The 14,532-nt window shown below is 37.7% G+C and overlaps 1 protein-coding gene across 1 annotated transcript in view; it reads right to left on the minus strand.

The window, feature by feature from the left end:
* The window catches only part of MAN2A1 (mannosidase alpha class 2A member 1), a 192,438-nt gene that overhangs the window by 42,412 nt on the left and 135,494 nt on the right, over window positions 1–14,532 (minus strand). Inside the window, exon 16 of the mRNA XM_030926978.1 lies at window positions 14,258–14,372. Coding sequence (XP_030782838.1) covers window positions 14,258–14,372 — 115 coding nt within the window. The remainder of the gene's footprint in view (window positions 1–14,257; window positions 14,373–14,532) is intronic.

Consider the following 14,532-nt stretch of genomic DNA (forward strand, 5'->3'; position numbering starts at 1 on the left):
ATGTGTCTTTATAGCAGCATGATTTATAATCCTTTGGGTATATACCCAGTAGTGGGATGGCTGGGTCATATGGTACATCTAGTTCTAGATCCTTGAGGAATTGCCATACTGTTCTCCATAATGGTTGAACTAGTTTACAATCCCACCAACAGTGTAAAAGTGTTCCTATTTCTCCACATCCTCTCCAGCACCTGTTGTTTCCTGACTTTTTAATGATTGCCATTCTAACTGGTGTGAGATGGTATCTCATTGTGGTTTTGATTTGCATTTCTCTGATGGCCAGTGATGATGAGCATTTTTTCATGTGTCTGTTGGCTGTATGAATGTCTTCTTTTGAGAAATGTCTGTTCATATCCTTTCCCCACTTTTTGATGGGGTTGTTCTTTTCTTCTATATTTGTTTGAGTTCTTTGTAGATTCTGGATATTAGCCCTTTGTCAGATGAGTAGATTGCAAAAATGTTCTCCCATTCTGTAGGTTGCCTGTTCACTCTGATGGTAGTTTCTTTTGCTGTGCAGAAGCTCCTTAGTTTAATTAGATCCCATTTGTCAACTTCTGCTTTTGCTGCCGTTGCTTTTGGTGTTTTAGGCATGAAGTCCTTGCCCATGCCTATGTCCTGAATGGTATTACCTAGGTTTTCTTCTAGGGTTTTTATGGTATTAGGTCTAACATTTAAGTCTCTAATCCATCTTGAATTAATTTTCGTATAAGGAGTAAGGAAAGGATCCAGTTTCAGCTTTCGACTTATGGCTAGCCAATTTTCCCAGCACCATTTATTAAATAGGGAATCTTTTCCCCATTTCTTGTTTCTCTCAGGTTTGTCAAAGATCAGATGGCTGTAGATGTGTGGTATTATTTCTGAGGACTCTGTTCTGTTCCATTGGTCTATAGCTCTGTTTTGGTACCAGTACCATGCTGTTTTGGTTACTGTAGCCTTGTAGTAGAGTTTGAAGTCAGGTAGTGTGACGCCTCCAGCTTTGTCCTTTTGACTTAGGATTGTCTTGGCAATGCGGGCTCTTTTTTGGTTCCATATGAACTTTAAAGCAGTTTTTTCCAATTCTGTGAAGAAACTCATTGGTAGCTTGATGGGGATGGCATTGAATCTATAAATAATCTTGGGCAGTATGGCCATTTTCACGATATTGATTCTTCCTATCCGTGAGCATGGTATGTTCTTCCATTTGTTTGTGTCCTCTTTGATTTCACTGAGCAGTGGTCTGTAGTTCTCCTTGAAGAGGTCCTTGACATCCCTTGTAAGTTGGATTCCTAGGTATTTTATTCTCTGTGAAGCAATTGTGAATGGAAGTTCATTCCTGATTTGGCTCTCTGTTTGTCTGTTACTGGTGTATAAGAATGCTTGTGATTTTTGCACATTAATTTTGTATCCTGAGACTTTGCTGAAGTTTCTTATCAGCTTAAGGAGATTTTGGGCTGAGACAATGGGGTTTTCTAAATATACAATCATGTCATCTGCAAACAGGGACAATTTGGCTTCTTCTTTTCCTAACTGGATACCTTTGATTTCTTTCTCTTGCCTGATTGCCCTAGCCAGAACTTCCAAGACTATGTTGAATAGGAGTGGTGAGAGAGGGCATCCCTGTCTTGTGCCAGTTTTCAAAGGGAATTTTTCCAGTTTTTGCCCATTCAGTATGATATTGGCTGTGGGTTTGCGATAAATAGCTCTTATTATTTTGAGGTACGTTCCATCAATACCAAATTTATTGAGCGGTTTTAGCATGAAGGGCTGTTGAATTTTGTCAACAGCCTTTTCTGCATCCATTGAGATAATCATGTGGTTCTTGTCTTTGGTTCTGTTTATATGCTGGATTACGTTTATTGATTTGCGAATGTTGAACCAGCCTTGCATCCCAGGGATGAAGCCCACTTGATCATGGTGGATAAGCTTTTTGATGTGCTGCTGAATCCGATTTGCCAGTATTTTATTGAGGATTTTTGCATCGATGTTCATCAGGGATATTGGTCTAAAATTTTCTTTTTTTGTTGTGTCTCTGCCAGGCTTTGGTATCAGGATGATGTTGGCCTCATAAAATGAGTTAGGGAGGATTCCCTCTTTTTCTATTGATTGGAATAGTTTCACAAGGAATGGTACCAGCTCCTCTTTGTACCTCTGGTAGAATTCAGCTGTGAATCCATCTGGTCCTGGACTTTTTTTGGTTGGTAGGTTATTAATTATTGCCTCAATTTCAGAGCCTGCTATTGGTCTATTCAGGGATTCAACTTCTTCCTGGTTTAGTCTTGGAAGAGTGTAAGTGTCCAGGAAATTATCCATTTCTTCTAGATTTTCTAGTTGATTTGTGTAGAGGTGTTTATAGTATTCTCTGATGGTAGTATGTATTTCTGTGGGGTCGGTGGTGATATCCCCTTTATCATTTTTTATTGCGTCTATTTGATTCCTCTCTCTTTTCTTCTTTATTAGTCTTGCTAGTGGTCTGTCAATTTTGTTGATCTTTTCAAAAAACCAATTCCTGGATTCATTGATTTTTTGGAGGGTTTTTTGTGTCTCTATCTCCTTCAGTTCTGCTCTGATCTTAGTTATTTCTTGCCTCTGCTAGCTTTTGAATGTGTTTGCTCTTGCTTCTCCAGTTCTTTTAATTGTGATGTTAGAGTGTCAATTCTAGATCTTTCCTGCTTTCTCTTGTGGGCATTTAGTGCTATAAATTTCCCTCTACACACTGCTTTAAATGTGTCCCAGAGATTCTGGTATGTTGTATCTTTGTTCTCATTGGTTTCAAAGAACATCTTTATTTCTGCCTTCATTTCATTATGTACCCAGTAGTCATTCAGGAGCAGGTTGTTCAGTTTCCATGTAGTCGAACGGTTTTGATTGAGTTTCTTAGTCCTGAGTTCTAGTTTGATTGCACTGTGGTCTGAGAGATAGTTTGTTATAATTTCTGTTCTTTTACATTTGCTAAGGAGTGCTTTACTTCCAATTATGTGGTCAATTTTGGAATAGGTGCGATGTGGTGCTGAGAAGAATGTCTATTCTGTTGATTTGGGGTGGAGAGTTCTATAGATGTCTATTAGGTCCGCTTGGTGCAGAGATGAGTTCAATTCCCGGATATCCTTGTAACTTTCTGTCTCGTTGATCTGTCTAATGTTGACAGTGGAGTGTTGAAGTCTCCCATTATTATTGTATGGGAGTCTAAGTCTCCTTGTAAGTCTCTAAGGACTTGCTTTATGAATGTGAGTGCTCCTGTATTGGGTGCATATATATTTAGGAGAGTTAGCTCTTCCTGTTGAATTGATCCCTTTACCATTATGTAATGGCCTTCTTTGTCTCTTTTGATCTTTGATGGTTTAAAGGCTGTTTTATCAGAGACTAGGATTGCAACCCCTGCTTTTTTTTGTTCTCCATTTGCTTCGTAGATCTTCCTCCATCCCTTTATTTTGAGCCTATGTATGTCTCTGCATGTGAGATGGGTCTCCTGAATACAGCAGACTGATGGGTCTTGACTCTTTATCCAGTTTGCCAGTCTGTGTCTTTTAATTGGAGCATTTAGTCCATTTACATTTAAGTTTAATATTGTTATGTGTGAACTTGATCCTGCCATTATGATATTAACTGGTTATTTTGCTCGTTATTTGATGCAGTTTCTTCCTAGCCTCGATGGTCTTTACATTTTGGCATGTTTTTGCAATGTCTGGTACTGGTTGTTCCTTTCCATGTTTAGGGCTTCCTTCAGGGTCTCTTGTAAGCCAGGCCTGGTAGTGACAAACTCTAAGCATTTGCTTATCTGTAAAGGATTTTATTTCTCCTTTACTGATGAAACTTAGTTTGGCTGGATATGAAATTCTGGGTTTAAAATTCTTTTCTTTAAGAATGTTGAATATTGGCCCCCACTCTCTTCTGGCTTGTAGAGTTTCTGCCGAGAGATCTGCTGTTAGTCTGATGGGCTTCCCTTTGTGGGTAACCTGACCTTTCTCTCTGGCTGCCCTCAAGATTCTTTCCTTCATTTCAACTTTGGTGAATCTGGCAATTATGTGTCTTGGAGTTGCTCTTCTCGAGGAGTATCTTTGTGGCATTCTCTGTATTTCCTGAATTTGAATGTTGGCCTGCCCTACTAGGTTGGGGAAGTTCTCCTGGATGATATCCTGAAGAGTGTTTTCCAACTTGGTTCCATTTTCCCCCTCACTTTCAGGCACCCCAATCAGAGATAGATTTGGTCTTTTTACATAATCCCATACTTCTTGCAGGCTTTATTCATTTCTTTTTCTTCTTTTTTCTTTTGGTTTCTCTTCTCACTTCATTTCATTCATTTGATCCTCAATCGCTGATGCTCTTTCTTCCAGTTGATCGAGTCAGTTACTGAAGCTTGTGGATTTGTCACGTATTTCTCGTGTCATGGTTTTCATCTCTGTCATTTCGTTTATGACCTTCTCTGCATTAATTAGTCTAGCTGTCAATTCTTCCACTCTTTTTTCAAGATTTTTAGTTTCTTTGCGCTGGGTACGTAATTCCTCCTTTAGCTCTGATAAGTTTGATGGACTGAAGCTTTCTTCTCTCATCTCGTCAAAGTCATTCTCTGACCAGCTTTGATCCGTTGCTGGCGATGAGCTGCGCTCCTTTGCAGGGGGAGATGCGCTTATTTTTTGAATTTCCAGCTTTTCTTCCCTGCTTTTTCCCCATCTTTGTGGTTTTATCTGCCTCTGGTCTTTGATGACGGTGACGTACTGATGGGGTTTTGGTATAGGTGTTCTTCCTGTTTGATGGTTTTCCTTCTAACAGTCAGGACCCTCAGCTGTAGGTCTGTTGGAGATTGCTTGAGGTCCACTCCAGACCCTATTTGCCTGGGTATCAGCAGCAGAGGTTGCAGAAGATAGAATATTGCTGAACAGCGAGTGTACCTGTCTGATTCTTACTTTGGAAGCTTCCTCTCAGGGGTGTACTCCACCCTGTGAGGTGTGGGGTGTCAGACTGCCCCTAGTGGGGGATGTCTCCCAGTTAGGCTACTCAGGGGTCAGGGACCCACTTGAGCAGGCAGTCTGTCCGTTCTCAGATCTCAACCTCCGTGTTGGGAGATCCACGGCTCTCTTCAAAGCTGTCAGACAGAGTCGTTTGCGTCTGGGCAGGTTTCTGCTGCTTTTGTTGTTGTTGTTGTTGACTGTGCCCTGTCCCCAGAGGTGGAGTCTCAGTTGAAAATGCAGAAATCACCGGTCTTCTGTGTCCCTTACGCTGGGAGTTGGAGACTGGAGCTCTTCCTATTTGGCCATCTTGCTCCGCCCCCCCTCTGTTTTTTTTTTAAGCATTAATGTTATGAAACAACAGAATTTTTTGGAAGCTCTGTTTTGGAGGGATCATAACACTGACATCAGTTTTAACCTCAAAATAGATAAAATAAATAAGGTCTAACTAAAACACTCCCCTAGGAGGTGAATAAAATAGCTCACAACATTGGAGTTTTTTGGCGCCTTCCCTGTGACCCAGGCTTGGGCTGGTCTAAGAGAGAGGAGAGAAGCTGGCTGAACTAACAATGATATTTGATCTGCACATCTGTGGCACGGGCAGTTACTCTGAACTCACCTATTTCCTGTTTTCCCAAACATGCTCCTTTCTAAGGCACCTTTAGGCAGGAAAAGATTCCTCACAATGATCTGCCTCCATGACAGATGTTTCTTTCTTTTCCACCACTCTATTTCTTCTCCCAACTTACAATAAATAAATAAATAAACAAACAAACAAAACAAGCAGCAGCATCTCTCTCACCCTGTTTAGTGGGTACTGAACAAAGCCAGTTCAACATATTGGTGTCTGACTGGACTTTAATGACCCAGTAACAAATATTTCTGCAAAACACGTGGTTTCCAATTGCTTGCTTTCAACAAAATTGAAAGCGTACCTAATCAGGTTGTCAGGCAGCAGGACTTTAAAAATAATTGATTAAAATTAATGTTTGACGGCAGGTCAGTGACATTCGGCATCTAACCCAGGAGTTCAAAGTACTGAATGATATTCCTATAACAAAACTCCTTCCATTACCAGTTACTTATTTACGTGAATAACTTCCTTTGCACTGATATTTACAAAAACAAAAATTAAAAATAAAATCATGTATCATTCTAGCAATGAGTGACATTCATCAATGGACACATTATCCATTAGGAATAAAAAAGGTACAACCCACTGAGAAAAATGTTTCCATTAAAATTTATACAATACAGTTATTAAAATAGGAACATATTTATGTTTTTTTGACCAAGTGCATGCCAATAATTTTTATATCTCAATCAAGAAATAAAATACTTAAAGCCTTATAACAGACTTTTAAAACTGTACATATAAATACACACACACACAATTTTTGTTTCAGAGAAGTAATGAAAGACTGACCAGTAACAAGGCTCTGAGCCACAAAAATACTACATTAAGATAAAATTCTGTGGAGAAATAGAATGTAATTATAAGGAGAAAATAATGATGTGAAGTTTCTAACAGCTGAAGAAAAAGCTAGTGCAGGCTTTTAAAAAATACATGATTTAGTACCATTGCCCATCAGATATGCTTATTTTTAAAAGTTACCATGTACAATACACTAAAGTAACATCCTTTAATTATTTAAATGTATAAAGAAAAACCACAAGTCAATTAAAAAATATATAAGGGACAAAGAGTTCTTTAAATCCTTATAGTAGGTTTCTAAACAACCTTATTTCACACATTGTGATATTCTTTTCCTCCTTTCTGCCTTTCATGTGACATTCTCTAAGACCTAGCCTCTCAATCACTCATTTCCTTCATTAAATCCTCCCCAATTCCCCCAATCCGTAATGACCATGCTTTGTCTTATAACACCCAACCATCTAACCCATCTGGCTCACTCACTCTTGTAAGCAGATACAACATTCACTATGGGTAAGGTTCCTTGTATAGTCACTCAGTGAATACCCCTAACATCCTCTGAAGCTGATTTTACTACTGTCAACATTTCAGGATGATAAACCAAAGCCAGATTGGCAGTAACCTGTGCAAGGTCAAACAGCTGCTAAGTGGCAGGGCTGGGATGGGTCTGGGAATAAAACACAAGAGAACTGTCTCTGGAGTCTCAACTCTGAACCATTACAAATCTCCTATGTTTCCCATCCCTGTGCCCTGAACCTGAGTTCAGTGCAACCCATCTTTGTAGGGGATGATGCTTCCTTGCTAAGGAGTTACGGCTTCAACAATCAGCTGCTCTCAAACAGCCCCAAAGATAATCTCTGAGTTCTGAATCTGTGTAACCAGAATGTGCTTACAGTCCCTTAAAATAACCTTCTCTTTCATGCCTGTAGGGAATAATCAGATTCAACACATAGCTATTTATTTCAATTTTTAAAAGTTCCAATTAACAGGGAAAAAAATCCTTAGCAGTCAATTGCATATTACGATATTCCAAAAATGTTTTAATTACCTAAGCCTGCCTAGCTATAACTTACTTAATGCTTTTTACTTTCAAATCAAACTAAATATGGAATATAGCGCTGGAAAAAAATGAGAGACTGATTGCAAACCACCTTAATGTCCTCATGAATCTTTTTATGGAAATAAAAAGAACTTCAGTGAAGTTCTGAGACCTTGTTTACAAGTGGGGCAGACACCAGGGATAGAAGCCCCAGATTCAAGCATCCTTAGAAGATGAGTTTTATCACTTCTTGGCCTTCTGGCTAAGATCAAGTGTAGAAGATGAATTTAGAAGCAGGGAGTCAGGCAAAAGAGATTTTATGTGAAACTAAGTTGTATGAAGACTCTTTGATGGTTACACCTAATTGAACATCTACCTTTTTTTATAGATTAAGAAACTAAGTCCCTAAGAAATGAAAGGACAAACCCATACTCCTCTGGTTTGCTTAGAGGCAAAACTAAGGATTTGGGTCTCTAAATCCCAATGTGATTCCTTATAAGAGGGGTCTTCAAAAGTTTCATGGAAAATGCATATCATGAAAAAACTATGCATGGATTTCATCAAAATAAACTCATACTTACTTGTTATAACATGTCTGAACAGGATCTAGTTTGAGGCACTAACAAGGGTGAGACTTCGGTTTGAAAAGAGCCTCTATCAGAGCAATATAAATTATGCTAAAATTTAAACAAGAACAAACATCAAATTTATGGTGAAGCTTGGGTGGAAGTATGGTGAAATCACTGATGCTTTATGAAAAGTTCATGGGGACAATGGTCCAAGAAAATCAGCAATTTACAAAATAGATAAATTGTCTTGGGAAGGGATGAGACAATGTTGAAGATGAAGACTACACCAATTTTCAAGAAAAAAATTAAGTCTGCTTTCCTGCTCTAATTGAAGAGAACTGACAATTAGCAGCTTATACAATTCTGACTGAAAAATTAAAGTTGAGGAAACTTTCCACTCAATGGGTGCCAAAACCACCGTGTCCAGATCAGCTGCAGACAAGAGCAGAGCTGTCAATGGAAATTTTACATAAGTGGGATCAAGATCCTGAAACATTTCTTTGAAAATTTATAATAGTAGATGGAATACAGCTTTACCAGTATGATTCTGAAGACAAGGCACAATCAAAACAATGGCTACCAAGAGGTAGAAATGGTCCAGTCAAAGCAAAAGAAGACTGGTCAAGAGTAAAAGTCATGGCAACAGCTTTTTGGGATGCTCAAGGCATTTGGTGTGTTGACTTTCTGGAGGCCCAAAGAACAGTAACATCTGCTCGTTATGAGAATGTTTTGAGAACATTAGCCAAAGCCTTAGCAGAAAAACACCCAGGGAAGTTTCATCAGAGTTCTTCTCCACCATAATGCTCCTGCTCATTCCTCTCATCAAACAAGGGTAATTTTGTGACAGCTTCAATGGAAAATCATTAGGCATTCACTTACAGTGCTAATTTGGCTCCTCCTGATTTCTTCTTGTTTCCTAATCTTAAAAAATATTTAATGGGCACTCATTTTACTTAAAAATACAAGTAGACTGAAATGACATGGCTAAATTCCCAGGACCCTCAGTTCCTTAGGGATGGACTAAGTAGCTGGATTCACTGCTTACAAAAGTGTTGTGAACTTGATGAAGCTGACGTTGAGAAAGTTTATATTTTTAATTTTTATCTTTTAATTTCATTTGTCCACAAACTTTTTGAAGTCCCCTAGTATGTTTAACTAGATGAAGCTCATTTTGATTCTCTAAAAGCCAAGAGTCAGGTTATAAATCCACTTATGTTTATATATTCAAAATTGCTCAGAGAAAAACTAAGCAACTCTCTTGGATTGCTAAATATGTCCATGCAAGGAAATCAGTCATGTCAGTCAAAGGAAAGTCTTTTCTTCCATAGTTTTTGATGTCAGTTCATTATATTTTACCTCCAGGCTACTTGTTTTCTTTGAGTAAGATCCATTACATATAATACTTTATAATATGTTGGTGGAAAATAGAGCAGAAGTATCCCATTTAAGATGTTTCCCCTAAGGGTTAAAACATGGTTTACACACACATACATACTCACTCGCTAACAAACACCGGCCTAGGAGAACACAGTCCTTGCGCCAGTGAAATGTACATGACACACTGGTTACCTACAGTGACCTAATTCTTCAAAGTAGCTGTTGGTATCAGAAACTAGGACACTAAAGTCCAATAATTACAGCTCTGAAGACAAGGCTACAGTTAGCAATGTCACTTACTGGTATTATATTATTGCAAGGTATGTACTTTCCTCTTAGGTGCAATATTAAATAAAACACAAGAGGATACAGGAGCTTCTGTTTGTATTATATTCTATCTTCTAATCACAGATTAACCAAAAAAGCTAAAGTAGCAGCCTATATGGTAATGTTTAAAGCTTCAATTAAATAAAAGATGATTATACTGCAAGAAAAATTAATTCCCACCTCTCTCAACTTTTCCCCCAGAAAAATGTTATTTTCTAAAAATGAAATAAATTGCATTTCATTAAATTATGGGTGCTACAAAATGGATTTATTAAACTTGACATTGGCAAAAAATTATATCTCATTAGAAATTTTTTTTTTTTTTTTTTGAGACAGAATCTCGCTCCATCGCCCAGGCTGGAGTGCAGTGGCGTGATCTCAGCTCACTGCAACCTCCGCCTCCTGCATTCAAGCGATTCTCCTGCCTCAGTCTCCCGAGTAGCTGGGATTACAGGCGCGTGCCATCACACTCGGCTAATTTTTTGTATATTTAGTAGAGACAGGGTTTCACCTTGTTAGCCAGGATGGTCTTGATCTCCTAACCTCGTGATCTGCCTGCCTTGGACTCCCAAAGTGCTGCGATTACAGGTGTGAGCCACTGTGCCTCGCCTTCATTAGAAATTTCCAAACTGCTCTGATCTTGTAGAGCTTTTAAGGCTAGTGAGCACAAGATTTCTTCTAATTTAGTATTTTTAGAAACCTTTTGAATGCGATGTCTGAACGATAATGAAAAGGGAAACAGAGTGTTCTTTTATTAGTTTAGGAGATGTTAAGAAAGAGAGAGCCCTTCAATTGCACTTCTAATCATTTTCAGAATCTGGAGAGAATGCAAATAGAAAAACAAGTTAAATTCCAAATGAAAAACAAAAGTAGGGTTGAACTATAAGGCCTCTCAACTCTGTTTCAAAATCATTAAGGACCAAAGAGTTTATATAATTTTGGAAAGGTTGCTTGATTTTCGTTCTTGATTTTGTTTTCTCCTGAAGCTTAATTTGGGCAAATAGTTACTTTGGGGAGAAAAAGGTCAAAGAACAACTAAAGTAGAGATTGAGAAATGTAAGAATATTTTGTCAGGTATGCATTACTTTAGTTTTTAAATTGAATTTGTAAGGTTTAACAAAAATAGACACCCAACAAAGACAATCTTTAATACTAACTCATTTTCTGTTTCTTTATTCCTTCTTGCTGAGAGATTACAAAATCTTTTGAATAATTAACTGGTTTAGTAACCTAATACAATTACAGTATGTAACCATAAAATATTAATAGTCTCTCTCCCCAAACCCTCATTTCCTCCTGGATTGAAAATCTGGTACTAACAACAAATAGGCTCTATTCATTAATACTAATCCAAATAACTGCATCTGGTTGGTTTAAGGGGGGCAAAAGTAGCATATATCCAAAACTAGTTTAGTAAATTAAATTCAAGAATAAATATTTTTGTTATTTTATGCAATACTAGCTAAAAGTCAATCTACAAAAGCATGGAAGTTGGCTGATGTCTTCTTTGCATCTAAAATGAAAAGCTACATTTTGTCTATGAATTTTGATCAATCATCCAGATGTCTGATTTACAGGAGGCCAAAGTTTAGAATGTTAAACAACTTTCCAGTATTTCTTAATACATAAAACTTGGCACTAAATAAAAGATCCCTGAAGACTGATCACCCTTTCAGGCAGCGTGAACACTGATAGAGCCAAACACCCTGAAGACTTCATATTTCTATCATGGGCCTTGATTTAGTGATTTCATTAAAACCCCAATAAGCCAGGATTGAGACAACCTGAGTGTTCAGGCAATGATGTGTGAAAAACAGCAGAGACAGGTGAGTCATGAAAATTACTAAGGAAAGACGCTCTCCACAACTGGGCTTATCTTTTCCCAGAGGGAGATTTGTTAAGAAGAGCTCAAATACAAACATGGGAAGGTACACAGTTTGGAAGAAAGCATTTCAGGTGATCCTGGTATCTCTATTTCCTACCAACTACTTTCATGTTGGGAAAAAAAAATGACCTGGACTGGAAAGAAAGAAAAAAATATTTATATGTTACTTCAAGGTTACATATGACGGCTTCACGTTTAATCCAGGCAACTACTATAAAATTCATCAGTGAGGCACTCTAAGTTTGCATTACACTTATTTATCCATCATTTACTATTTTTTTCATATGCACGAGAACACCAAGGAAGAGAAGACAAATAATCTAGAAAGGAAACACATGAAAAAAGAAAATCAGTCCAGGTGCAGTGGCTCATGCCTGTAATACCAGCACTTTTGGGAGGACAAGGCGGGTGGATCACCTGAGGTCAACAGTTCGAGACCAGCCTGGCCAACATGGCAAAACCCCGTCCCTACTAAAAATACAAAAATTAGCCAGGCATGCTGGTGTACACCTGTAGTCCCAGCTACCTAGGAGGCTGTGGCAGGAGAATCCTTGAACCAGTGGGGCAGAGGCTGCAGTGAGCCGAGATCGCTCCACTGCACTCCAGCCTGGGCGACAGAGGAGACGCTGTCAAAAAAAGAAAAGAGAGAGAGAGAGAGAGCGCGCTAAAGAATAAAAAAGAGAAAAGAGGTAGAGGGCAAGACCAGCAAATAGAAATGGTCTACACGGAGAGCCCCTTTGGAAGGCCAGGAGCCAGTCAGACCTTAGTGGCCCCTGCTCCTGCTTAACACTATTAGCCACTGGACAGTTCACTGCCCAGAGGGAAACAGGAAGAGAGGGGGAAAAGAAAAATGACAAGCATTTAGTTCTGATGAGTATAGTTTGCTCGAATAAGTAAATAGGCAAGTCAGAGTCTATTAATTTCCAAGTCAAGCACTAAGTACTCTGGCAAGCTAAGCTACAGCCACCAGCAGCAGAACAGGGCCATCTAGTCTACACAAACTGCCCTATGATGTGAGAACTAGAGGTCCTGGATAATCCAAGGAAAACCCAGAAGATATAGTGACATGCTTAAATAAAAGCAAAAGCAATTATGCAAGTATATTTGATTGAGAAGTTGGAATTTTAGGATGAGTTGCTACAGCATTTACTCTGAGACACAGCCCATCTCTAAATATAACTGATGAAAAACAATGGTAAATCAAACTTGATGACACAAGTATGTGCCAAAGTGTGTGCCACATTGTACTCCAGGAAAAACTTTTCCACTAAAAAACAATAGTTTTAAGCAAACTTAAAAATAGATGAACATATCTTCTGTGCAGTAATGCTATAAAGCTGAAAATGTAACTTAGAGCTCTCAGGGATATTAAATAATGGCTTACACAAGAGTACAAACAGATGGTCAAAAACATAGTTTCTGACTTACCAGAAGTTTTGAGAAACTCAATAAAAGATTATTTCAGAACTACAGGTTTTCCTGTAGGTAGCAAAGTGATCACAGATAACTGCAGAAGTCACATTTAGGACATAAAACCACCAACCAAAGAACTTTTACTTCTTGATTCATCCTATGAATCATGGGTTATTCTGAAAAACCTATCATATTATTACCTAAAGAAGTTGCGTGAGAAAGTCTGTCCATACCTGAAATTCTAACAAAAAGCAAATACTAATGAAATCTGAAATTAATAAAAAAGTTAAAAGCAAAATTAAACTATGAAATCAGAAAATTGAACTTCAGTTATCTAAGAAATTCCCTGAACATAGTAACCCTTTGCTTCCCCACAATACCTAAAAAGGAAACAGTGCCGGTCTACACATTAATCTTTAGTTTGTGAAATCCTTTATTTTTTACCTGTATGAAGATTCAGAGAAAGAGTATTTTTTCTTTTCTAATTTGTTCAACTTACCTAACAGCAAAGATAAATTTAAATGGCATTTTTATGAGGTATTTTTCTAAAAGTCAATAATATGGTAAATACCCTGGTTATTAGGATTAAATCTGTGGTTGGAAAAGCACACCATTCTAAAAACAATGAATTCTAAATCAACCAACCTAAATGTGCAAGTGTTTGGAAACCACAGCTCCACTCAGACCCCACAGAATCAGTTCCATTGCCCAGGATTAAGTTCTCAAAAGGATCAAAAGCCTATTTCCTATCACTTGGGTTCATAAAGATGCTGCTCAATACTGTTCTAAAAATGATAAACAATTGCTAGGTTTTATACTTTACTGGGTAAAGAGTTGTAAACAAATGGAACTAGTTTAGAACATTTTTTTCTTAAAGTTACATTCCAGTGATACAGGCTATATTTAAGGAAGCAGGTCCCATATATGTGTGTGGTCTACTAACTGAAAGTCATATTTAATATAATTTCCATTTCATAAAATCAAAACATGGTATTGTTTTCAGGTGTTAGAAATAAAGTTTCCAGTTAATGAGCTCATGACTAAGACCAATATGGCAACAGTTAAGAGAAGATATACAGAGGAAAACGTACATGTAGGGATTGAAATGTTTTACCATTTTTTATTATCAAAAGATAAGTTTCATATTTTAAATCACATTAAAAATATGATGTCAAGTTTAAAAAAAAATCTACAAAAATCAACTGTTAATTTATTAAGGATGGCATAAGAAAAGCAAGAATTCAAAAACCAGCATATATATGTTTCATAACTGCATTCCTATTTTCTTACCCTGTATGTGGTATAGTCGGACTCTATGAGTAACATGGTCAAAAAAGCAAGTCACTTCCGAGTAAATCCTTCCATGTGTCACTCTGACAAAGGGCGGTGTTGTGTAAACATAAGGCTGAGAAGAAAATAATACATTTAAGGAAAATATTTTGGCATCCAAACTTTTAAAAGAATATGTTTATTATGGTTTCAAAAATGGAAAATACATACCACCTGATATTTGCAATTTTAAGTGTAAACCAGATCTTATAAGGTAACATAATATGCATGTGATA

Source organism: Rhinopithecus roxellana, chromosome 3, assembly GCF_007565055.1.
Source record: "Rhinopithecus roxellana isolate Shanxi Qingling chromosome 3, ASM756505v1, whole genome shotgun sequence".
Taxonomy (NCBI): Eukaryota; Metazoa; Chordata; class Mammalia; order Primates; family Cercopithecidae; genus Rhinopithecus; species Rhinopithecus roxellana.